Source organism: Oncorhynchus mykiss, chromosome 7 (genome assembly GCF_057628025.1).
Source record: "Oncorhynchus mykiss isolate SJ-2025 chromosome 7, ASM5762802v1, whole genome shotgun sequence".
In the NCBI taxonomy this organism is placed as follows: Eukaryota; Metazoa; Chordata; class Actinopteri; order Salmoniformes; family Salmonidae; genus Oncorhynchus; species Oncorhynchus mykiss.
Genome location: NC_143028.1, coordinates 7,011,962 through 7,037,183, shown reverse-complemented (window position 1 = coordinate 7,037,183; position 25,222 = coordinate 7,011,962). Strand labels below are relative to the sequence as shown.

Genomic DNA, 25,222 nt, shown 5'->3' with positions numbered 1-25,222 from the left:
TCTCTCTCTCTCCCTCTCTCCCTGACATTGACACGCCTTAGGCCCGGGTGACGCAAACCAGCAGGCAGTCAGAGTGGATTGTGTGGTCCCTGTACCGGAGCTCCAGACCCCCACCAGTTCCAGAAGCCACAGCCACCTCACTGGATGGACAGATACAGCAACAGAACGAGCCTTGAGAGCTGTGGATCTGTTTGATGCTGTTTGAGGATTGCACTTGATCAAGACACTCATTTAGCTTTTATTCAGTCAGGACATCTTGAGAGACATTATTGTCTTAGTGATAGAGCAGGACTGCAGCAGACCACTGAGAACGGGAAATATATCCCTACCGGACAGAGCAGACGGCGGCCATTTTAAGGGACTCTGAACCAGACTTACACCTGGGTCAAGTGTCATTCCAATCAAAGGGGTCCAAGTCTTCTTGAACCCTGGGAGGAGATTCTGAAGAGTGGCTTTAATTTCTGGGCTATATTGTCAATGTGGAACAGAGGAAGTGTCACTCTAGAATCACTGGTAAGTTTCTGATTATCATAGTTTGTACGATTGTATCATTATTTAAGCGACGCGGATTGTGTATCATTTCACCTCACCTATGAGAGGGAAGAGGAAATGCAGCAACTCTTGGAGAACACTGGAAGTCGATAAAAGAGCTTCTTTATCAACAGGATCTTTGCCCCCATGGTAACCAAATAGATAACTGGGTCAATGGCATGATCCAGTAGAATGTACTGTATGACAGCCTTTTGGAGGGAATATACTGCAGCACCTAGACACATTGGCTGCAGTATCAAATGCCATGTGTTCACGTGTAAGAGAGAGAGAGAGTTATCTCTGTATTGGGAAATAGCCCCTGCATGCCAGAGCTGCTATATACAAACTATAGGATCATCAACTGCACCACAATGCATTTGGAAAGCTATAGTTGAACCTGATAGGTGGTTACTAGTATAGCAACAATGACAGCAAGTATTAGGCATTTCTAGAGTTCCCTTTTCCTGATCCCAATCCCTGTGGGCATTCAGATTGTGACTGTCTCTCAGGTAAGGTAGCACATCAACAGTAATCCAAAAATCCCAGGAGGTATCATATTTTCCCTTTAGTGTAAAGTAACTCTTATGTTGGAGAGTAAAGGCGTACATACTGTATGTTACTGTGTGGATTTTCTGTTATCAAGTCCTCCAGGCAGGGTCTTTATTTGGACAGACTACTTGAAATACTCCTCTGGCTGAGCTACAGCACCAGCTGGGAGGGCTGTGGTCTGTTTGGTTCTGACTGAGACTCTACTTTACTGTCAATTCAAACCTCCACTTTACTCTCAGATACATTATCATGGGTTGTTTTACTGGGTCAACACCACTAGACTGAGGAGAAAGCACTGTCTGTCATGCCCTGACCTTAGAGAGACGTTTTATTTCTCTATTTGGTTAGGTCAGGGTGTGATTTGGGTGGGCATTCTATGTTTTCTATTTCTTTGTTTTTGGCCAAGTGTGGTTCCTAATCAGAGGCAGCTGTCTATCGTTGTCTCTGATTGGGAATCATACTTAGGCAGCCTTTTTCCCACCTAAGGTTGTGGGTAATTATTTATTTTCTGTGTGTGTTTGTGTGCGCCACTGTTGCGTCACGTTCGGTTTCTGTTTATCTGGTTTTTTTATGAAAGTTTCACTTTATAAAATATGTAGAATTACATGCACGCTGTGCCTTGGCTTATTTATGACATGGAGTTTGAAGACAGTGAATGTGAGAATTACCCACCACAAAAAGACCAAGCAGCGTGTCAACTTGGAGGACGAGCTGGACCAGGGAGGAGATTATGGCAGGGGACAAGACCCGGTCATGGAAGTCTGAGATGCAGCTCCCCCAAATAATTTTTTTGGGGGGAGCACATGGGGAGATTGGCAGAGTCAGGGTTTAGACCTGAGCCAACTCCCGTGCTTACCTCGGGGAGCATGTAACCGGTCAGGCACCGGTCAGGCACCGTGTATGCGGTGATGCGCACTGTGTCTCCAGTGAGCATTCACAGGCCGGTGCGCTCTGTGCCAGCTCCCCGCATTTGCCGGGTGGAAGTGGGCATCCAGCCAGGACGGGTTGTGCACGGCCCAGTGTATCCAGTGTCTGCTCCACGCACCAGGCTTCCAGTGCATCTCCCCAGTCCGGTGAGACCTGTTCCAGTTCCACGTACCAGGCCTCCAGTATGTCTCCCCAGTCTGGTAAGCCCTGTGGCAGCTCCACGCACCAGTCTTCCAGTACGTCTCCTCAGTCCAGTGAGACCTTTTCCGGATCCACGTACGAAGCCTCTAGTGATGATCCATGGCACGAAGCCTCCAGTGATGATCCATGGCCCGGAGCCTGTAGTGATGATCCATGGCATGAAGCCTCCAGTGATGATCCATGGCCCGGGGCCTGTAGTGATGATCCATGGCATGAAGCCTCCAGTGATGATCCATGGCCCGGGGCCTGTAGTGATGATCCATGGCATGAAGCCTCCAGTGATGATCCATGGCCTGGAGCCTGTAGTGATGATCCATGGCACGAACCCTCCAATGATGATCCATGGCCCGGAGCCTGTAGTGATGATCCATGGCACGAAGCCTCCAATGATGATCCATGGCCCGGAGCCTGTAGTGATGATCCATAGCACGAAGCCTCCAGTGATAATCCATGGCATGAAGCCTCCAGTGATGATCCATGGCCTGCAGTGAAAATCGAGGGCACGGAGCCTCCAGCGACGGTCCCTAGTCCGGAGCCTCCAGCGACGGTCCCCAGTCCGGAGCCCCCAGCGACTGTCCCCAGTCCGGAGCCTCCAGCGACGGTCCCCAGTCCAGAGCCTCCAGTGACGGTCCCCAGTCCGGAGCCTGTAGCGATGGTCCCCAGTCTGGAGCCTGCAGCGACGGTCTGCAGTCCGGAGCCTCCAGCGGGGTTCCCAATCCAGAGCCTCCGGCGATGAACCATGGTCCGGTTCCTCCGGCAACGATCCACGGTCCGGAGTCTCCGGCAACGATCCACTGTCCAGTTCCACGGAAGTGGAGGGATCAGCGTGCGGAGCGGGGACTACGTCCCGAACCGGAGCGGCCACCTAGGATAGATGCCTCCCGGACCCTCCCCTATAGAGTCAGGTTTTGCGGCCAGAGTCCGCACCTTTGGGGGCTGTACTGTCACGCCCTGACCTTAGAGAGAAGTTTTATTTCTCTATTTGGTTAGGTCAGGGTGTGATTTGGGTGGGGATTCTATGTTTTCTATTTCTTTGTTTTTGGCCAAGTGTGGTCACCAATCAGAGGCTGCTGTCAATCGTTGTCTCTGATTGTGAATCATACTTAAGCAGCCTTTTTCCCACCTAAGGTTGTGGGTAATTATTTATTTTCTGTGTGTGTTTGTGTGAGCCACGGTTGCATCACTTTCGGTTTCTGTTTACCAGTTTTTTCGTGAGAGTTTCACTTTATTAAAATATGTGGAATTACATGCACACTGTGCCTTGGCTCATCTATGACATGGAGTTTGAAGACAGTGAATGTGACACTGTCCTTCAGCTTGGGGCTGTATTCAATGTCCTTCTGTTATCACAAAGCAGTGTCCACTATTTGCAGAACATTCAGAGTGAAAGGCTGTAGTACTTATTCCAAGACAAAGCTGATGGGCTGTATATAAGGCATTATATACTGGGTGGTTCAAGCCCTGAATGCTGATTGGTTGACAGCCGTGGTATATCAGACTATAAGGTCCACGGGTATGACAAAACATGTATTTTTATTGCTCTAATTACGTTGGTAACCAGTTTATAATAGCAATAAGGCACCTCAGGGGTTTGTGAAATATGGCCAGTATACCACAGCTAAGGGCTGTGTCCAGGCACTCCGTGTTGCGTTGTGCGGAAGAACAGCCCTTAGCCGTGTTATATTAGCCATATACCACACCCCCTCGGGCCTTATTGCTAAATTATGTATAAAAGACATCACTAGATACTGTGTGAGGGTTATGTGGTAACTGTATTATTAATGTACTACGACTCATATCTTCTCTCTGCAGTTTGATATGCGGTAGAGACGACCGTGTGACACAATCTACAAGAGACTTCTACTACGGACTCCATTTGTTTTGCCCATCAGAGTGAGAAGAAGGGACTGAGACAGACGCAGGAAGCCAACATGGACATATTCGGTGGTGCCCCCCGTGTACTGGGCTACTCGCGTCCCGTGGCGGCACAGTGTGGCACGGACGCCGTCCTGCAATGCAAGATTGGCGGCGACCCTCGTCCCGAGGTGGTCTGGGAGAAGAAGAATGTACAGATCCTGTCAGAGGGACGCTACAGGCTGTCAGAGGAGGGCCAGGCCTACTTCCTACACATCACTGGGGTCAGGCTGGAGGACGCAGGCCAGTATATCTGCAAGGCCAGTAACACCGTGGGTGAGACGTGCGCCCCTGCCACACTGAAGGTGGAGGGGAACAGTCAGGAGCGGGAAGGGGTACAGAAACAGACAGAGGTCAATGGGGTGCAGCAAACCAGGCTGGAGAATGGAGAGTTAGGGGGGCAACGGAATGGGGAGTTTAGAAGGAAACAGAACAGGGAGTATGGAGGGCAACAGAACCAGAATGGGGAATATAGACAGCAAGAGAACAGGGAGTATGGAGGGCAACAGAATGGAGAGGTAGAGCAGAGGAATGGAGAGGTAGACCAACAGAGCGGAGCGGTAGACCAACAGAGCGGAGAGGTAGAGAAGGAAAATGGAGAGGAGAGTGAGCGGGAGAAAAAGAAGCAGTGCTATGAAGGGGAGCCCCTGCTGTCAGACGACAGACCTCACTTCCTCATCAAGCCCCTCTCCCTGAGGGTGGACCGGGGCGAGGACGCAGCCTTCTCCTGTAAGCTGTCGGGCAACCCTCTGCCCCAGGTGGTGTGGGAGAAGGACGGGAAGACGCTGAGCGACATCTTCGAGAGCGCCCACTTCAACGTCAGCAGCCAGGACGGAGGCTGGTTCCAGCTGAAGATCTTCCGGACGCGGATGCCCGACGGGGGTGTCTACACCTGCAGAGCCCATAACAATCAAGGAGGGGCGCTGGCGGGCGCAGTGCTGCTTGTGGAGCTCGTCCCGGAACGGCAGGAGAGCGGGGCGTCCACGTCAAATGGGCACAGCAACGGGCAGACATCACCTCATGGTATGAGGCACAGGATGGGAAGACACGGTTTGTCGAGACAGCCGGACGAGCCCAATCTGAACTCTGCCAATGTGAAGAAATTTGCGGTGTCGGAGGGGAAACATGCTAAGTTCCGCTGCTTCGTGACAGGGAAACCTAAGCCTGAGATCATCTGGAAGAAGGACGGAGCGCCGCTAGAGGCTGGGAGGCGTCACCTTCTGTTTGAGGACAGAGAGGGTTACTACACGCTCAAAGTGATGTACTGTAAACATCAGGACACAGGGCTGTACGTGTGTGCTGCGTCCAACGCTCTGGGACACACCCTCAGCTCTGTTTACCTGACTGTCAAAGGTAGGGCTTTAGCAGTGTTTCAGGACTTCTCTTTTCTTTTCTTTCTTACAGATGTAGGATCTTTATTTGAGCCAGTTTTCTACAGCAGGGAAATAATCCTGCAGTAACAGGACATGTGAATTATTATGTGGATTATAATTAATGGACATTTTTGTAGGGGATGACCCATTTTTCACAAGGAAAAATCAAGTCTTGAATTTCAAAGTGGAAATTACAAATTTCAGAAGCCTTTTTAAACCTCAAATACACTACAAGTTTTTAATTTCCTGCATTGCTGGAAAGTTCTCCTGCAACAGGGTAGTCAAATTGGGGCGGCAGGTAGCCTAGTGGTTAGAGCTTTGGGCCAGTAACTGAAAGGTTGCTAGAGCGATTCCCTGAGCTGACAAGGTAAAAATCTGTCGTTCTGCCCCTGAACAAGGCAGTTAACCCACTGTTACAAGGCCGTCATTGTAAATAAGAATTTGTTCTTAACTGACTTGCCTAGTTAAATGAAGGTTAAAGAAATTAAGATCCTACATCTGTACCATCATTCTTTCCTTAATTAATTCCTTCGCCATGATGATCAACAATCAGGTTTGATTGAGACGATGAAAGCACCTGTCTAATTTGATCATCATTTTGAAGGAATAACATTGTGGCAAACCCTCATGCTAGTCAGGAACAGTATGTTCCTGACTAGCATGAGTACGTACCGTATGTTCCTGACTAGCATGAGTACGTACCGTATGTTCCTGACTAGCATGAGTACGTACTGTATGTTCCTGACTAGCATGAGTACGTACTGTATGTTCCTGACCAGCATGAGTACGTACCGTATGTTCCTGACTAGCATGAGTACGTACTGTATGTTCCTGACTAGCATGAGTACGTACTGTACGTTCCTGACCAGCATGAGTACGTACTGTATGTTCCTGACCAGCATGAGTACGTACTGTATGTTCCTGACTAGCATAAGTACGTACTGTATGTTCCTGACTAGCATGAGTACGTACTGTATGTTCCTGACTAGCATGAGTACGTACTGTATGTTCCTGACCAGCATGAGTACATACTGTATGTTCCTGACCAGCATGAGTACGTACTGTATGTTCCTGACTAGCATGAGTACGTACTGTATGTTCCTGACTAGCATGAGTACGTACTGTATGTTCCTGACTAGCATGAGGGTTTGCCACAATGTTACTTACGTCATAGAAATGCCATAGAGAGAGATTTAGATCTTCAGCTGTTACAACTAATTGCTCTGTACAGAGTTCAGTAGATTGTGGACATGCATTGCTAAAAGATCCCAGTTGAGTCACCCTCGTAATTGGTAATTGTTTAGTCATCATTATAGGATAATCCCTGGGTGATCCAGCCATAGCACAGCACACTGAGTCAGCTGGCTACGTAAATTAAATGGTATCTGTCTCGTCTAGGCATCCACATCCCTAATCTACCAGGGAGCTATTGCCATAGAGTCTTGATAGGTGGAGATAAACATGGGTCTTCCTAACCCTACCTCCCTCTTCCTACCCTTACCTCCCCCTTAGTCTCTTCCCCCTTCCCCCTAGTTTCCCTTCTCCCCCTACCTCCCTACCTCCTGCACCCCCTGCCCACCCCAATGCCTCTGTGTGTCCCTACCCCCCCCCCTAATCTCTTCCCCCTTAGCTTCCCTTCTCCCCCTACCTCCTGCACCCCCTGCCCACCCCAATGCCTCTGTGTGTCCCTACCTCCCCCCAGTCTCTTTCCCCTAGCTTCCCTTCTTCCCCTCTCCCCCTAGCTTCCCTTCTCCCCCTACCTCCTGCATGTCTCCCCTGCCCACCACAATGCCTCTGTGTGTCCCTACCTCCCCCCAGTCTCTTTCCCCTAGCTTCCCTTCTTCCCCTCTCCCCCTAGCTTCCCTTCTCCCCCTACCTCCTGCACCCCATGCCCACCACAATGCCTCTGTGTGTCCCTACCTCCCCCCAGTCTCTTTCCCCTAGCTTCCCTTCTTCCCCTCTCCCCCTAGCTTCCCTTCTCTCCCTACCTCCTGCATGTCTCCCCTGCCCACCCCACTGCCTCTGTGTGTCCCTAACTCCCCCAGTCTCTTCCCCCTAGCTTCCCTTCTTCCCCTCTCCCCCTAGCTTCCCTTCTCTCCCTACCTCCTGCATGTCTCCCCTGCCCACCCCACTGCCTCCGTGTGTCCCTATATTTAGAGACTGAATCATGAGCTGAGGTATGTGTCCTGTATGTGTCCTGAATACAGATTTTCTACTGTGTTGTTAACCATGTTAACCATGTTGACCATGGCCAAAGTCCACAGCAATGTCAATGGATTGGTAGAAATAACCCTAAAAGTTTACTTGAAATGTAGCTGAAATTACTGTTTGTTGAAATCCTGCAGTCAATCATACCATAAGTCATGAATTGTGCTCATGAAATGTGCTCACGAGCTCATGAAATGTTATACCTTGATCAAAACTCAACCAATGACTGGAATAACCTAAAATGTACATAAAGCACTGTAAAAACAACCTAAAATGTGGGTTAAGCACTGTAAAAACAACCTAAAATGTATCTAAAACATTGTAAAAACAACCTAAAATGTGCCTAAAGCACTGTAAAAACAACCTAAAATGTACATAAAGCACTGTAAAAACAACCTAAAATGTGCCTAAAGCACTGTAAAAACAACCTAAAATGTGCCTAAAGCACTGTAAAAACAACCTAAAATGTGCCTAAAGCACTGTAAAAACAACCTAAAACGTACATAAAGCACTGTAAAAACAACCTAAAATGTGCCTAAAGCACTGTAAAAACAACCTAAAATGTGCCTAAAGCACTGTAAAAACAACCTAAAATGTACATAAAGCACTGTAAAAACAACCTAAAATGTACCTAAAACATTGTAAAAACAACCGAAAATGTGCCTAAAACACTGTAAAAACAACCTAAAATGTACATAAAGCACTGTAAAAACAACGTAAAATGTGCCTAAAGCACTGTAAAAACAACCTAAAATGTACATAAAGCACTGTAAAAACAACCTAAAATGTGCCTAAAACACTGTAAAAAACAACCTAAAATGTGGGTTAAGCACTGTAAAAACAACCTAAAATGTGCCTAAAGCACTGTAAAAACAACCTAAAATGTGCCTAAAGCACTGTAAAAACAACCTAAAATGTGGGTTAAGCACTGTAAAAACAACCTAAAATGTGCCTAAAGCACTGTAAAAACAACCTAAAATGTGGGTTAAGCACTGTAAAAACAACCTAAAATGTGCCTAAAGCACTGTAAAAACAATCTAAAATGTGCCTAAAGCACTGTAAAAACAACCTAAAATGTGCCTAAAGCACTGTAAAAACAACCTAAAATGTACATAAAGCACTGTAAAAACAACCTAAAATGTACATAAAGCACTGTAAAAACAACCTAAAATGTACCTAAAACACTGTAAAAACAACCTAAAATGTGGGTTAAGCACTGTAAAAACAACCTAAAATGTGGGTTAAGCACTGTAAAAAGCACTGTAAAAACAACCTAAAATGTGGGTTAAGCACTGTAAAAACAACCTAAAATGTGGGTTAAGCACTGTAAAAACAACCTAAAATGTGGGTTAAGCACTGTAAAAACAACCTAAAATGTGGGTTAAGCACTGTAAAAACAACCTAAAATGTTCATAAAGCACTGTAAAAACAACCTAAAATGTGCGTAAAGCACTGTAAAAACAACCTAAAATGTACATAAAGCACTGTAAAAACAACCTAAAATGTGGGTTAAGCACTGTAAAAACAACTTAAAATGTACATAAAGCACTGTAAAAACAACCTAAAATGTGGGTTAAGCACTGTAAAAACAACCTAAAATGTGGGTTAAGCACTGTAAAAACAACCTAAAATGTGCCTAAAGCACTGTAAAAACAACCTAAAATGTGGGTTAAGCACTGTAAAAACAACCTAAAATGTGGGTTAAGCACTGTAAAAACAACCTAAAATGTACATAAAGCACTGTAAAAACAACCTAAAATGTGGGTTAAGCACTGTAAAAACAACTTAAAATGTACATAAAGCACTGTAAAAACAACCTAAAATGTGGGTTAAGCACTGTAAAAACAACCTAAAATGTGCCTAAAGCACTGTAAAAACAACCTAAAATGTGCCTAAAGCACTGTAAAAACAACCTAAAATGTGCCTAAAGCATTGTAAAAACAACCTAAAATGTGCCTAAAGCACTGTAAAAACAACCTAAAATGTGCCTAAAGCACTGTAAAAACAACCTAAAATGTGCCTAAAGCACTGTAAAAATACTAGACATAGCGCATACAATCCACAACTACCTCCCTTTCCACCCGTGTGCAGCTCCAGCGGTGCGGTTCAGGCGGTCTCTGCAAGACGTGGAGGTGAGAGAGAGAGGCATGGCCGTGTTGGAGTGTGAGGTACCTAATGAGGGCATCCCTACTGCCTGGTACTTGGAGGACCAGAGACTGCAGCCAGGTGGTAAATACGGCATAGAGCAGAACGGAACCAGGCGCAGGCTCACTATCCGAGATGTAGGAGCGGACGACGATGGGGTCTATCTCTGTGAGATGCCTGATGGAGGGAAGAGTATCGCTGAGCTGGCCGTCAAAGGTAGGTAGACGTCTTATAGTATGGAAGAAGTATGGCAGTGTATCATTCACTCATTTAATACAGTCTAAAAAATACATCTTTGAGCATCAGAACTATTGACAAAAATCATTTTGTATGTTTTTTTATGTTTTGAAATTATTTTCTATAAACCCAATGATTTTCCTCCCGAATATACAGCCATACAGTACATGACCCTCAACTCTCTTTCTTACCCACAGGCACAATTGTTAAAAAACTTTCTCGAAAACTAGACGTGTTGGAGGGGGAGAACGCAGTGTTCTGTGTGGAGGTAGAGGAGGAGAACATGGATGTCCACTGGTTCAAAGATGGCCTGAAGCTACGCGAGAACCACCAGACTATCCTCAAGTCCTTTGGTAAAACCCACATGCTGGTGTTCGTCAACGTCTGCCACGGGGACACTGGGGTCGTGACCTTCGTTGTGGGAAGATCCAAGACCTCGTCCCGGCTCAGAGTCAAAGGTAAGGAGGATGTTGACCAAAGTGACCCTTGGCCTCTTACTTAGGGACTTTCCAAATCAAATCAAAGTTTAATCGTCAAGTACACAGTTAACTTTTTGGGGATTTACCCATGTAGATCCGAAAGGGCTAGAACGGGTAAGGTGAAAACTCCAGCTATACTGTGCAACATTTCCTAATGTAGCTGCTAGAGACTAACAAACGTACGACAGGCTACAAGCATTATGGCAACCGTTGCTCACCTACTATGTACCTTTCCCCCTGTTTTGGTTTTCTCCACAGCTGCCAGACACAGCCCTCCCATCTGTCCAGTGGGGGTGGAGATGGATGTGGACAGGCCCAACAGCGTGCTCCTCTCCTGGGAGCCGGCCCCCACCAGCCAAACCACCACGCGCTCCGTCTATGTCCTGGAGAGACAGGGAGTGGGATCACAGGAGTGGCTGAGGTGTGCGACCTCCGACACGGCGACCTCCGCAGAGGTCATGGGCGATAGCGTGCCGTGCGAGGGCGATTACCGCTTCCGTGTCTGCTGCATCAATAAGTATGGTCGTAGTGGACACGTGGAGTTCCCTAAAGTCGTCCATCTTGGTGAGTGCTGAATTGGAGAGAAACCATGTTGATGTGATCAGGGATGAAAGGCTGTCATGCACTATGGTATTTGTGTACCCTGCAGCTATGGAAATGTATTTGATGTCACTAGTTTTGAACTCTCACCTCTCAGTGCCAGGTCCCAAGATCAGGACCCCTCTCCAGGGCTGTGAGGTGACGGAGGGGGAGGACGCCCTATTCTCCATCGATCTGTCAGTGATGGTGACGGGCACCTGGTTCCTGAACAGCACCCAGCTACAGGATAGCCAACACTACTCTATCCAACAGGCCAAGACACAGCACTCCCTGGTAATCCACAGCACCAAGGTGGAAGACCACGAGGCAGAGGTCACCTTCATCGCCAACGGAGTCAGAGACTCAGCGGTTCTCAAGGTTCAAGGTAGGTGTTGGAGAACGGTGGAGTGTAAAGAGAAATAACATGATAATGGCGTCAAGCTAGACAATCTGTATTGAGGAGGCCTTATAACAAGGACTGTTTTAACATTTACATTAGGCTTGTTTGTACTGTAATGATATGCAATTGCATGATATTAGAATACTGAATACTGCTTGTACATATTTTTTGGTAATGATTCCATTCCAGCTGCGGTGGTGAAGTTCAGCCCAATGTCAGAGTCAGACAGTAACAAGAGGGTGGAGACTGGTGACCCTGTGGTCCTGTACTGTGAGGTGTCCCACCCCTCAGCCAGCGTGGGCTGGTTCAAGGATGGGGTGGAGCTACAGGTGACAGATGGCCTCAACATCCAATCAGAAGGCAACATGAGGAGGATTGTTATCCAATCGGCTGAGTTCACCGACTCTGGCGTATACACATGCAAGACGATGGGTGATGTCATCAAATTCAACGTGGAGGTTGAAGGTGAGTTGCTGTATGTCACGTTTGGTCGTCATGGAGATCATTGGGGCGGCAGGGTAGCCTAGTGGTTAGAGCGTTGGACTAGTAACCGCAAGGTTGCAAGTTCAAACCCCCGAGCTGACAAGGTACAAATCTGTCGTTCTGCCCCTGAACAGGCAGCCCCTGAACCCACTGTTCCTAGGCCGTCATTGAAAATAAGAATTTGTTCTTAACTGACTTGCCTAGTTAAATAAAGGAAAATAAAATTAACATGCACTCTCAACCAGAAATGTTCAACTTTCTATACTGGAGGTTTTTCAGAAGTTTGAGCATCTCTTTGAATTCACAATTTCACATGAATTTCTTCAACCATCAGCCATGATGTCATACTGATTCACGCTGACGATCACCCAAGCTAACTGAGCATCCCATATCTGCCACCTTAACCAATCACCCATAACACCCCTAGCTGTGGGAGCCATGTTCTCCCACCTCCCTGAAGAGGAGAGGACCAAGGCCGCTGAGGCTGGCGAGCCCATCGTTCTCCACTGTGACTTATCAGACCTATATACCCAGGTCTACTGGTACAAAGATGGTGAGCAGATCTTCAACCTGCCTGGTGTAGACTTTCAGAAGGATGGGCATACGCTGATTATCCAATCGCCTGACTTCTCCCACTCGGGTGTTTACACGTGTCGGACAGCTGATGATGTCAGTGTGTTTCAGGTGGAGGTCAAAGGTGAACAACGGAGATCGTTGTTCTGTGTTTTCTCTGAGGGAATCCTAATACTGTGTTGTACTTCCTCTGTGCCGGCAAGTCATATTCTGTTGTTGTTGTTGTTGTTGTTATTGACAGGATTCTCTTGGTCCTGTAACCCAGTGTGATGGCTTCTGTTCTGAAAGTCTTCTCTAACCTGTTTTTCACCCCCATTTCTTTCCTCTCACTCACTGTCCTGATCTTTCTGATATGTATCTGAACAAACCTCTGGAAGAGCATGCTTAGTTTGATCACACTGTAACAAAACACTCCACTACTCACTCCAACCCCTCCAACCCAGCAAGCCTCCTCCTCCAAACCACAACCAAACGCTAACTCTAACCATGATCATCCAACCTCCCGCTCCCCCTCTCTCCCTCCCCCACCAGGTCCCCCTGTGCAGTTCAGTGAGGTCCCGGAGGAGGAGCTCCAGAAGTCTGCCATGGAGCTGGATCCTGTGGTGCTCACCTGTGAGGTTTCCAGAGAGGACGCCAACGCTACCTGGTACACAGCTAACATACACACCGCTAGGAAACATAAACTGGATGTCATTATCCTTTATGATTTGGAGTCATTTCTGCTTAGAATATCGTTAATTTAGTGGGATCTGATCATGTTCCGACTGTAAAAAATATAAGTAGGCTTATTATGAAGTTTCAACAATTGCGAGAGCCGTGTTGGCCAGTTGGGTTCAGGCTTTTGTTCCAGCCAAACACCCTCACACCCGATTCAACTAATCAACAATACTGAAGGTTCATTGTCCTGTCCGTCATGACCTTCCTCCAGGTATAAGGATGGGGTTGAGGTCCAGGCCAGTGATAACATCACTATTCAAACAGAGGGCACCATGAGGAGAATGATCATCCGTTGTGCTGAGACCTCAGACGCAGGAACCTACAGCTGTCAGTCAGGAGACAACAGCCTCTCATTCACTGTCAACATCAAAGGTATGTACTGTACACTAGCCCTACATGTCATGTAACAGGTGAAGTTGACTCCATTGTGTTGAGCAAAGATGAGACTTTGATGATGATGCAAACATCAATTATCCTATCCTGGTGGTAGAATATGCTCATTCATATTCTCCTTTTCCCTTGCTGAAACTAAGAGCCTCCAGTGATGATCGTGGAGCCCAAGGAGGACGTGATTATGGAGGGTCATATCTCTGAGCAGATGGTCCTGCAGTGTGAGCTGTCCCGCTCCAGTGGTGAGGTCCACTGGTTTAAGGACGGCCTTCAGGTCCTGGAGACGGAGAACATCCAGCTGACGTCCGAGGGACCGTACAGGAGGCTGACCGTCCTCTGCGGCTCGGCAGAAGATTCCGGAGAGTACGTCTGCGACACGGATGGAGACTCTGTGTTCTTCCAGGTCACCATCACAGGTAAGATACTCCAAGGTTCCATACCTGGTTCATTTGTTGTGAGTGGTAGTGTAATCGTTTTAAATGTTTTGGGGTCTCCTACCAAACCAATCCCCCTTATCAGAAGACAACTAATTAATTTACCTTTTTTACACTATTACACAATTTAATCTTATGTCAGACTATTTCATATCCAAACTTCTATTTAAATATATATATATTTTTTAATCGCTTCCTTTTAAATGCAAGTTGTTCTCCCTTTCTCAGAGCTTCCGGTGCGAATCGTCTCCCCCACTGAGTCTGAGCTGGAGCTGACCAGCCTGACCTCTGAGAGGCTGGAGCTCAGCTGCGAGATCTCCCAGCCTGATGCCCAGGTACGCTGGTACCGAGATGGGCTGGAGGTGGAGGAGAGTGCCTCTCTCATCCTGGAGGTCCAGGGAGCCCACAGGACACTGGTCATCCCCACGACCACTGTGGAGGACACAGGAGAGTATGTGTGTGACACAGAGGATGACTCGGTCACATGGCTGGTCACTATTACAGGTATGTGGTCAGTGAGCTAACTCTGTTCAGCGTAAGAGGTTTAGTTATGCCAGGGTTAAGTATTTCAATCTTTGATTTTGTATTTTTCAACTATGTGAGATGAATGGACATACATAATATAATTAATATAACTGTTCACTATGATTTAAAAAAAATAAGTTCGATTTTAGGTATCTTATTTATGTTGTTTTGATGTATTGCTTTCTGCTGTCTGCTAATTTCCCATATTGCAATATTCTGTTCAAAGAATAGAAATGAACCATCATATAAATCCCCTCTTCTCAGAGCCTCCTGTGAAGCTGGCCCGCTCTGAAACCATGTCTGACGTAATGGACTGTTTCTCTGGAGACCCCATCGTCCTGGAGATCGAGGTGTCGCGGTTCAACGCTGAGGTGATCTGGATGAAGGATGGAGGAGAGGTGGAGGAGAGCAGTGATGTCACCATCACTGAGGATGGACTCATCCGCCGCCTCACCATCCGCACGCCCGCCCCGGGGGACTCTGGGAAATACACCTGTCTTGCCTCAGATGACCTCATCGACTTCCAGGTCAAGGTGTCAGGTAAGAGATGGTTGGAGGTGAATGGTACTTTGTTTTCACACAATTCCATTTGAATTCAATCAGGAGATTATAAAAATACTAATGCAAAAACTGAAAAATATACATACAGTGCCTTGCGAAAGTATTCGGCCCCCTTGAACTTTGCGACCTTTTGCCACATTTCAGGCTTCAAACATAAAGATATAAAACTGTATTTTTTTGTGAAGAATCAACAACAAGTGGGACACAATCATGAAGTGGAACGACATTTATTGGATATTTCAAACTTTTTTAACAAATCAAAAACTGAAAAATTGGGCGTGCAAAATTATTCAGCCCCTTTACTTTCAGTGCAGCAAACTCTCTCCAGAAGTTCAGTGAGGATCTCTGAATGATCCAATGTTGACCTAAATGACTAATGATGATAAATACAATCCGCCTGTGTGTAATCAAGTCTCCGTATAAATGCACCTGCACTGTGATAGTCTCAGAGGTCCGTTAAAAGCGCAGAGAGCATCATGAAGAACAAGGAACACACCAGGCAGGTCCGAGATACTGTTGTGAAGAAGTTTAAAGCCGGATTTGGATACAAAAAGATTTCCCAAGCTTTAAACATCCCAAGGAGCACTGTGCAAGCGATAATATTGAAATGGAAGGAGTATCAGACCACTGCAAATCTACCAAGACCTGGCCGTCCCTCTAAACTTTCAGCTCATACAAGGAGAAGACTGATCAGAGATGCAGCCAAGAGGCCCATGATCACTCTGGATGAACTGCAGAGATCTACAGCTGAGGTGGGAGACTCTGTGCATAGGACAACAATCAGTCGTATATTGCACAAATCTGGCCTTTATGGAAGAGTGGCAAGAAGAAAGCCATTTCAAGATATCCATAAAAAGTGTTGTTTAAAGTTTGCCACAAGCCACCTGGGAGACACACCAAACATGTGCAAGAAGGTGCTCTGGTCAGATGAAACCAAAATTGAACTTTTTGGCAACAATGCAAGACGTTATGTTTGGCGTAAAAGCAACACAGCTCATCACCCTGAACACACCATCCCCACTGTCAAACATGGTGGTGGCAGCATCATGGTTTGGGCCTGCTTTTCTTCAGCAGGGACAGGGAAGATGGTTAAAATTGATGGGAAGGTGGATGGAGCCAAATACAGGACCATTCTGGAAGAGAACCTGATGGAGTCTGCAAAAGACCTGAGACTGGGACGGAGATTTGTCTTCCAACAAGACAATGATCCAAAACATAAAGCAAAATCTACAATGGAATGGTTCAAAAATAAACATATCCAGGTGTTAGAATGGCCAAGTCAAAGTCCAGACCTGAATCCAATCGAGAATCTGTGGAAAGAACTGAAAACTGCTGTTCACAAATGCTCTCCATCCAACCTCACTGAGCTCGAGCAGTTTTGCAAGGAGGAATGGGAAAAAATGTCAGTCTCTCGATGTGCAAAACTGATAGAGACATACCCCAAGCGACTTACAGCTGTAATTGCAGCAAAAGGTGGCACTACAAAGTATTAACTTAAGGGGGCTGAATAATTTTGCACGCCCAATTTTTCAGTTTTTGATTTGTTAAAAAAGTTTGAAATATCCAATAAATGTGGTTCCACTTCATGATTGTGTCCCACTTGTTGTTGATTCTTCACAAAAAAATACAGTTTTATATCTTTATGTTTGAAGCCTGAAATGTGGCAAAAGGTCGCAAAGTTCAAGGGGGCCGAATACTTTCGCAAGGCACTGTAAGTGAGGATTTCATGTCCTAAATTGACTGAATTCAAATGGAATTGACTCTCCAAATGGGAACATTCTCCCTCCAGAGCCCCCCGTGAAGATTGTGAATAGGTCAGAAGTCAAGACAGAGGTCAAGTCCCTGCCCTCTGATGACATCGAGTTGGAGTGTGAACTCTCCAGGGCCAATGCCGTCGCTAAGTGGTACAAAGATGGCCGCCGGTTAAACAAGGACGAGAGGTTCTATGAGGAGGAAGAAGGAGCGTTCCGCTCCCTGGTGATCCTTAACGCTGAGCTGGAAGATTGCGGAGACTACTTCCTTGATGCCGGAGATGACAACATCACCTTCCATGTCACTGTGCAAGGTAAAGAATCACCTAATCACAAATCAAGTCCTATCTGCTATCCACTAAACCTTAGCCCCTACCACCTACCCCATACCTCTACCCCTCATCCCCTACCCCTTACCCCTACGTACTTGTAGAGATCTTAGAGGATTGGATAGGTGTAAAACTAAGGACTATGGTGAAAATAATTCCTCCTAGCCTTTCAGAGTGCAAGGTGGAGCTGTTAACATATTGATAATATCTATGAAAACTGCATCTGATTTAAATCAACAAAAAAACGTAAGTCTCTTCCTCCTTCTCCAGAGCCTCCAGTGACCATCCTGGGGAACTCTGAGGACGCAGACTACCAGGAGATGGTTGCCGGGGACGACCTGATCCTGGCCTGTGAGGTGTCCCGGGCCAATGCCCCTGTCCAGTGGTACTGTAACGACAGACAGCTGACTAGCGATGACCGGACCTACATCGAGAGCTACGGCACGCTGAGGAAACTCATCCTCTCTGACATCCTGCCCTCCGACTCTGGGAAGTACATGTGTGATGCTATCGATGACAAGATGGTCACCATGGTGAAGATCCAAGGTAATCAGCTGGGCTATATGGACAAAAGGGTGTTTACAGTCTTACAGATGTAGGAACTTAATTTGAGCCAGTTCGCTACAGCAGGAAAATAATCCTGTAGAAACAGGAAATGTGAATTAGGAGTTGATACATTTTTCGTTCGTGTAAATTAAGTCTGACATTTTAAAGTGGAAATTACACACTTTAGAAAACCTTTTGTGCAGGAAAATTCTCAATCAACAAAAGAGTGATCAAATTAAGTCGAAACGAGACCGTCTACAGTGGAATGAACTTTAACTTTAAAATGTATACTATATACTATAGGGTGTGAGCCTTTTACATAGGGTGTGAGCCTTTCCTTTTACACCTCATTCTTTATTCTCTCTTACTCTCTCTCCCAGACTCCCCTGTCACCTTCGTAGACAAACAGGCAGTGAACATCATCACAGGTTATGAGGCAGAGAGCGTGACGCTGATGGGGGTCGTGTCTAAGGAGAACGCTCCCGTTCGCTGGCTCAAGGACTGGACGCCCGTCATAGGGGACCGCTTCCACACGGGGGTCGAAGGAGCCACCCGGTTCCTTACCATTGACCCGCTGAGACGGTCGGACAGCGGAGAGTACACAGTAGACGCCAACACAGACGAGATGCATTTCAGTCTGCTAGTCAAAGGTTTTTAACTTCCATGTTCCCATTCTGTCTTTATCTAATTATATAGTAGCTGTAGATCAGGGAGCACTGTGTTTCTTTAACCAACCGAGGTTAATATGATGCTATAAGCCAAATCCCAATAAGAAAAGGTGACAGAAAAATGCTGTTGTGAATGACTATGAATGGTGTTTCAGAGGGCGATAGAAGGTATCACCAATCTTAACAGCTCTCTCTCACTTGTGGTCTCAGAGATGAGGGTGAAGTTTGCCAAGCCGCTCCACGACACCGTGGCCCATGCGGACGGCATGGTGACCATACGCTGTGAGGTGTGTAAGCCCAAGGCGGACGTCCAGTGGCTGAAGGACGGCGTGGAGATCGTCCCCAGCCGGAGGTTCACCATCCGGGCCGACGGCGTAGAACGCAGCCTGACCATCCACAGGCTGACCAGGGAGGACACGGGGGAGTACGCCTGCGAGTCCAAGGACGACCGCACCGCCGCCAGGCTCAGAGTTGAGAGTAAGTAGTACAGCCCTCAAAATGGGTGCAGGATTTGGTTCCAGCCCAGAATTAATACCCCTGATTAAATTAATCAACAAACCTTCGAGCCCTTCATTAGTTTTTCTTTCCTTCTCTCCCTTTCCCCTCGTCCCCCCCAGTGCCCCGCGTGGTAGAGTTCTTGACAGAGCTCCACAACACCATGGTGTTAGAGGGAGAGGACGCCACCTTCAAGTGCGTGGTGTCGCCAGAGGACGTGCAGCTGGTGTGGGGGATGGACGGCGAGCTCGTCGTCATGGGTGACCGTTTCCAGGCAACGCAGAACGGCCTGTGTCACACCCTGGTGATCAAGAGCTGTCAGATCCTGGACTCCTCTAAGATCACAGTGGAGGCTGAGGGGAACGTGTCTAAGGCCACCCTCAAAGTACAGGGTTAGTCCACAGCTGACCTGGGTCAAATTTATATGGCAAATACTTTCAAATGGAGATGCACTTGTTTAGCTTGACCTGAGTGTCAGATGGGAGCAGGCGACTCTCACACGGTTGTTGCTGTAAATGAGAAAGTGTTCTCAGTCAACATACCTACATAAATAACTCAAACAAAGCCTAAGGAAGTGGATTATCATACAAATGTGTATTCTTAGTGAACCATCCCTTTAACAGTCATGTTTTGTCCTTCCGGCATTATCCAGAAGCTCAGGTGACCTTCACTAAGAAGATGGAGGCGGTGATGGCTGAGGAGTACGGAGACGCTACCATGGAAACAGAGGTCAGTCTGGACACGGGTGAGGTCCAGTGGATGAGGCAGGGTGTGGTCATCCAGCCAGGACCCCGACACACCCTTGGCCAGAGCGGACGCAAACGCAGCCTGACCATCTGCAACCTCAACCTCTCTGACCGCGGAACCTACCGCTGTGAAACCCTGCACGACCGCACGCAGGTCAAACTCAACGTGGAGCGTAAGACAATGTCCAGACCCCATGTCATACTGATTGATAAGGATATGATTTCATCAGATACAGCCCTTAGCTGTGGTATATTGGTCATTTATATTGACCAAAGTCTTCAATAATATTGGTCATTTACCACAAGCCCCCGAGGTGCCTTATTGCTATTATAAACTGGTTACCAACGTAACTAAGCAATACAAATATTTTTTTTGTCATACCCATGGTATATGGTTTGATATACCATGGCTGTCAGCCAATTAGCATTCAGGACTCGAAACCACCCAGTTTATTATTATTGATATGAATAGGATTTCATCAGTTAGAGTAATGAACCAAAGTCTTCAACACTATGGCAGTGTCCTGTTATGCTTAGCTAATAAAACAACAGTTTGAGTCCTGGATTCTATTTGCAACTACATTTACTGTGCCTTTATATATAGTAGCTGTCAACAACAGCTGCAATTAATGTTGGCCTTCACTATCATGTATGGTGCCGCCAGCCGTCAGGCACTAAAATAACAATGGGTAATGCCCTGTGGGTGAGAGATGTATGATGAAATGTTGGTATGTCATCTTACAATAATAGCCCATAGACTATTATTATAGGCAAAAAATGTCTCCTGGCTTTAGGTATGTTATATTTTAACCATCTGTCAATATCGCTACCTCTACAGCCCGTAAGATCGCCATCCGTAAGGGTCTGGCGGAGACGGACACGTTTGAGCGGGAGACGGCCTCCTTCGAGGTGGAGCTGTCTCACACTGGCGTGGAGGGCTTCTGGCAGAAGGACGGCATCCGGGTCAAACCCAGCAACCACTGGCGGGTGAGCTGCAACGGACTGGTCCACGGACTCACCCTGTCCAACCTTACCCTGGAGGACACGGGCACCATCGTCTTCTCTGCGGAGGGAGTCCGGACCTCTGCCAGGCTGACTGTCAAGGGTGAGGTATCATCATCATCATCAATAATCAATCAAAAATATGTATAAAGCCCTTTTTACACAAAGTGCTTGTACAGAAACCGAACCTAAAACCCCAAACAGCAAGCAATGTAGATATAGAAGCACGGTGACTAAGAAAAACTCCCTGGAAAGGTAGGAATCTAGGAAGAAACCTAGAGAGGAACCAGGCTCTGAGGGGTGGCCAGTCCTCTTCTGGCTGTGCCGGGTGGAGACCATAACTGTACATGGCCATTAAGGCCAGATCGTTCTTCATGTTCAAACGTTCATAGATGACCAGCAGGGTCAAATAATCATCACAGTGGTTGTAATGTGGAGGGTAGAACAGGTCAGCACCTCAGGAGTAAATGTCAGTTGGCTTTTCATAGCCGATCATTCAGAGGTCGAGACAGCGTTTGTGGTACAGAGATAGAGAGGGAGGGAGAGGGTTGAGGGTCAAGAACATCATCATGAATATCCAGTTATCTAATACAGGGGTCTTTGACCCTGGAGAGCTGTGTCTGGATTGGATGCTATAGTAAAGAACATATATTCCATGTTGTTGTTCTTTCCCAGAGACTCCAGTGACTATCATGAAGAAGCTGGTAGACATGAGACTGGAGCAGGGCTCTCCTGCCACATTGGAGTGTGAGCTGTCCAGACAGAACGTGGAGGTCAGGTGGCTGAAGGTAATAGATGTACAACCAATAGACCTGCTGCATTTGTGTCAGTAGTGTATTACCATGTTATGTACAAAAGGCACAGACAGGAAGAAAACCGTTTGATCTCATTAAATGTTGTCTATCCCTGAGAATACGGTAATAATGTTGTCTCCCCTGTCTTTCTTCTTGACTGTAGAATGGGACAGAGCTGAAGCCAGGGAAGACCCAGTACCGTATTTACTCCATGGGGAGGAAGAGGTTCTGTCAGCTGCTGCAGTGTAGCCTCTCTGATGCAGGCACCTACACCTGTGACGTAGGAGATCTCAATACATCCTGTAACCTGGAGGTCTATGGTAATATACTGTACACTCTCCTTATCAAGTCACTGCAGAACGGTCTTCATTTCAAGTGCATGTAAAACATCTCAGTACTCTCACCAACGGTACTCTTCGTTGACCTCTAGTGTTCAGTTATAGGGACAGGAAGGCTGAAACAGGCCAACACAGCCAACCTTGTACTGCGTGCTACTGCCACCTAGAGGTCATGGCTGCGTGACTAATGCTCTTCCATTGTTGGCACGGTTACGTTTGTACACTGTTACTACGTTCCAATGTTCCAATATGTTGAACCAATCTTCCAATCTCCCTCCACAGAGCCTGAAGTGGAGGTGCTACACGGGCTGGAGGACCTGTATGTCCAGGAGGACCAGAATGCTGTGTTCATGTGTGAGGTGTCCATGGAGGACGTGACTGGGGAGTGGTACAAGGATGGACACAAGATACGACCCACTAGCACCATCAAGATACGCACAGAGGGTTAGTGATACATCAGTCAATCAATCAGTTAATCCATAACTGTTAAACTTCATGATTGCGGTGAATAATTTGGTCTTAATTGACATAGCTGGTAAAGGTCAAATAAATAATAGAATAAACATTGAAATTCCATGTCTGTGTTTATTCCTTCAGGGACCAAACACTTCCTTCTCATGTGCAACGTTAAAGCTGAGGATTCTGGGGAGGTCCGCTTTGTGACCAAACAGACAGAATCAACAGCCTACCTAGAGGTGGAAGGTAGGGCTTCACCTACCGGGCTGCAGTTCTACCTCACCTATCTCTGTGTGATACTCCAGCTGATCTGACATCAGTTCTTATAAGCAGACAGAAACCCAAACCTCTGTTGTGGGTGACAGAACTCCCTATGTCCATGATCTGACCTCAAATCAGTTCTCTTCACTGAAATATCTGCACTTCTCTTATATTTTTTCACAGAGGCCCCGTGTCTATCGTGAAGCCTCTGAGAGACCGCACAGCTCTGGAGAAGCACCGCGTGATTCTGGACTGCACCGTGTCCACGCCGCGCTGTGAACTCACATGGTACAGAGGCAAGGCAGAGCTGGTGTCTTCTGATAGGCTAGAGATCCACAGTGACGGCTGCTACCATAAACTGACCATCCACGAGGCGACTGTAGAGGACGAGGGTACCTATAGTATAGAGGTTGGGGAGCACACGTCCACAGCCCAACTCCTGGTGGAAGGTGAGTGGATGGTGGTTTCTTGTAAAACAATATGTCTGTATTGACATATTGTTGCTGTTATTTGACATGTCCCTCTGTCACTTTAATTCAATCTCTCACCTTACCCTTTTCACATGTCCCTCTGTCACTTTATTCCCCTCAATCTCTCACCTTACCCTTTTCACATGTCCCTCTGTCACTTTATTCCCCTCAATCTCTCACCTTACCCTTTTCACATGTCCCTCTGTCACTTTAATTCAATCTCTCACCTTACCCTTTTCACATGTCCCTCTGTCACTTTATTCCCCTCAATCTCTCACCTTACCCTTTTCACATGTCCCTCTGTCACTTTATTCCCCTCAATCTCTCACCTTACCCTTTTCACATGTCCCTCTGTCACTTTATTCCCCTCAATCTCTCACCTTACCCTTTTCACATTTCTCTCTGTCACTTTATTCCCCTCAATCTCTCACCTTACCCTTTTCACATGTCCCTCTGTCACTTTAATTCAATCTCTCACCTTACCCTTTTCACATGTCCCTCTGTCACTTTATTCCCCTCAATCTCTCACCTTACCCTTTTCACATGTCCCTCTGTCACTTTATTCCCCTCAATCTCTCACCTTACCCTTTTCACATTTCTCTCTGTCACTTTATTCCCCTCAATCTCTCACCTTACCCTTTTCACATGTCCCTCTGTCACTTTATTCCCCTCAATCTCTCACCTTACCCTTTTCACATGTCCCTCTGTCACTTTAATTCAATCTCTCACCTTACCCTTTTCACATGTCCCTCTGTCACTTTAATTCAATCTCTCACCTTACCCTTTTCACATGTCCCTCTGTCACTTTATTCCCCTCAATCTCTCACCTTACCCTTTTCACATGTCCCTCTGTCACTTTATTCCCCTCAATCTCTCACCTTACCCTTTTCACATTTCTCTCTGTCACTTTATTCCCCTCAATCTCTCACCTTACCCTTTTCACATTTCTCTCTCTCCCTCACACACAGAATGATGTTCCTGACCTTTTGTGGAAAAGGTGACCCATCTCTTTTAACCCTCCATCCCCTTGCCTCTCCAGCCCAGTCCCTGGTGATAGAGACAGAGCTGGAGGATGTGGCGGTGACGGCTCCTGACCAGGCCTGTTTCCAGTGTGAGGTGTCCGTGGCCATCAGCAGGCCCCCAGTCTGGACTCTGAACGGAGAGACCATCCAGTCCAGCCCTGATGTCCGCTTAGAGAACCACGGGACCGTCCACAAACTGAACCTGAAACAGACCAGACCAGACATGAGCGGGACGGTTACCTTCGCCATGGGAAAGGCCAAGAGCAGCGCCAAACTGAACGTGATGTGGAAGTAGAGGCAAGGGGGAGAGAATGGGAAATGTTGATTCTGTTATGATCAGGAATTGAACGTCTGAGACTGTTTTAGGGTTTGAATGTACTATATAAGAATGCGGTCTATCTGATCTAGTAAAGCTGCATGTAATGAGCGAGACAGAAAAGTGGAATGTGATGATGAAATGTGGTACTTAAGCCCCAAACAACTGTTTCAGGATCAGTTTTGTTTTACTCAATGGTTGGGGTTATGAGCAAAGCTGATCTTCAGTCAGTTGTAAAGGGCAGAAAGTAACCTTGGAGAGAAATGTTAAGAAGGATGGATTCCAGTCAGGTCTAAAGGTCAAATCGGTATGCAACACTTGTCTGAAGGTGTTAGAATGGGTTATAATGGTGGGTATGAATGCCTGTGTGTATGGATATAAATCAATTGTACACATCTGTTACACATATTTATTTTGAAAATATATTGATTGGAAATGAACATTTTAATTCTATAATTAAGTTAAAGTTTTTCTAAATATGTTATATTTTCCCCACTGACATTAAATACTGACATCCATAGTTTGAATGAAGGTTTTTATCCAATAAAACCGTCAGACAATATCTTAGGATAGAGCTTACAATCATTGTTACTTTTGAATGTGCTTCAATGTCAAATCGTGGCTTTTTGTATTGCTGAGGATAGACTGCCTGAACACAAAAGCACCTGCACTGGTTATTTGATTCTGTTGTATTTATGGAAGATATAATTGAACAGTTCAATACAATTGGTATGATAAAAAGACTGTCCAAACTACGTTACAGCTATTCAATCATAAATCACATGAATAATCCATAATATAT

General features: G+C 46.5%; 1 protein-coding gene across 1 annotated transcript; it reads left to right on the top strand.

Moving 5' to 3' along the window:
• Positions 1 to 25,212, top strand: LOC110528827 (obscurin-like protein 1). Its single transcript, XM_090240079.1, has 25 exons — positions 1 to 513; positions 4,021 to 5,475; positions 9,795 to 10,064; positions 10,283 to 10,543; positions 10,823 to 11,128; positions 11,262 to 11,528; positions 11,733 to 12,008; positions 13,131 to 13,245; positions 13,528 to 13,688; positions 13,850 to 14,122; positions 14,369 to 14,644; positions 14,930 to 15,205; positions 17,016 to 17,291; positions 17,577 to 17,852; positions 18,233 to 18,502; positions 18,731 to 18,997; positions 19,138 to 19,407; positions 19,668 to 19,934; positions 20,600 to 20,866; positions 21,439 to 21,551; positions 21,721 to 21,877; positions 22,178 to 22,339; positions 22,493 to 22,597; positions 22,798 to 23,061; positions 24,122 to 25,212. The coding sequence occupies exons 2-25, from the start codon at positions 4,140 to 4,142 to the stop codon at positions 24,397 to 24,399; spliced, it is 6,789 nt and encodes a 2,262-aa protein (XP_090096205.1). The 5' UTR covers positions 1 to 513; positions 4,021 to 4,139; the 3' UTR covers positions 24,400 to 25,212.
• Positions 25,213 to 25,222: the final 10 nt, after the last annotated feature.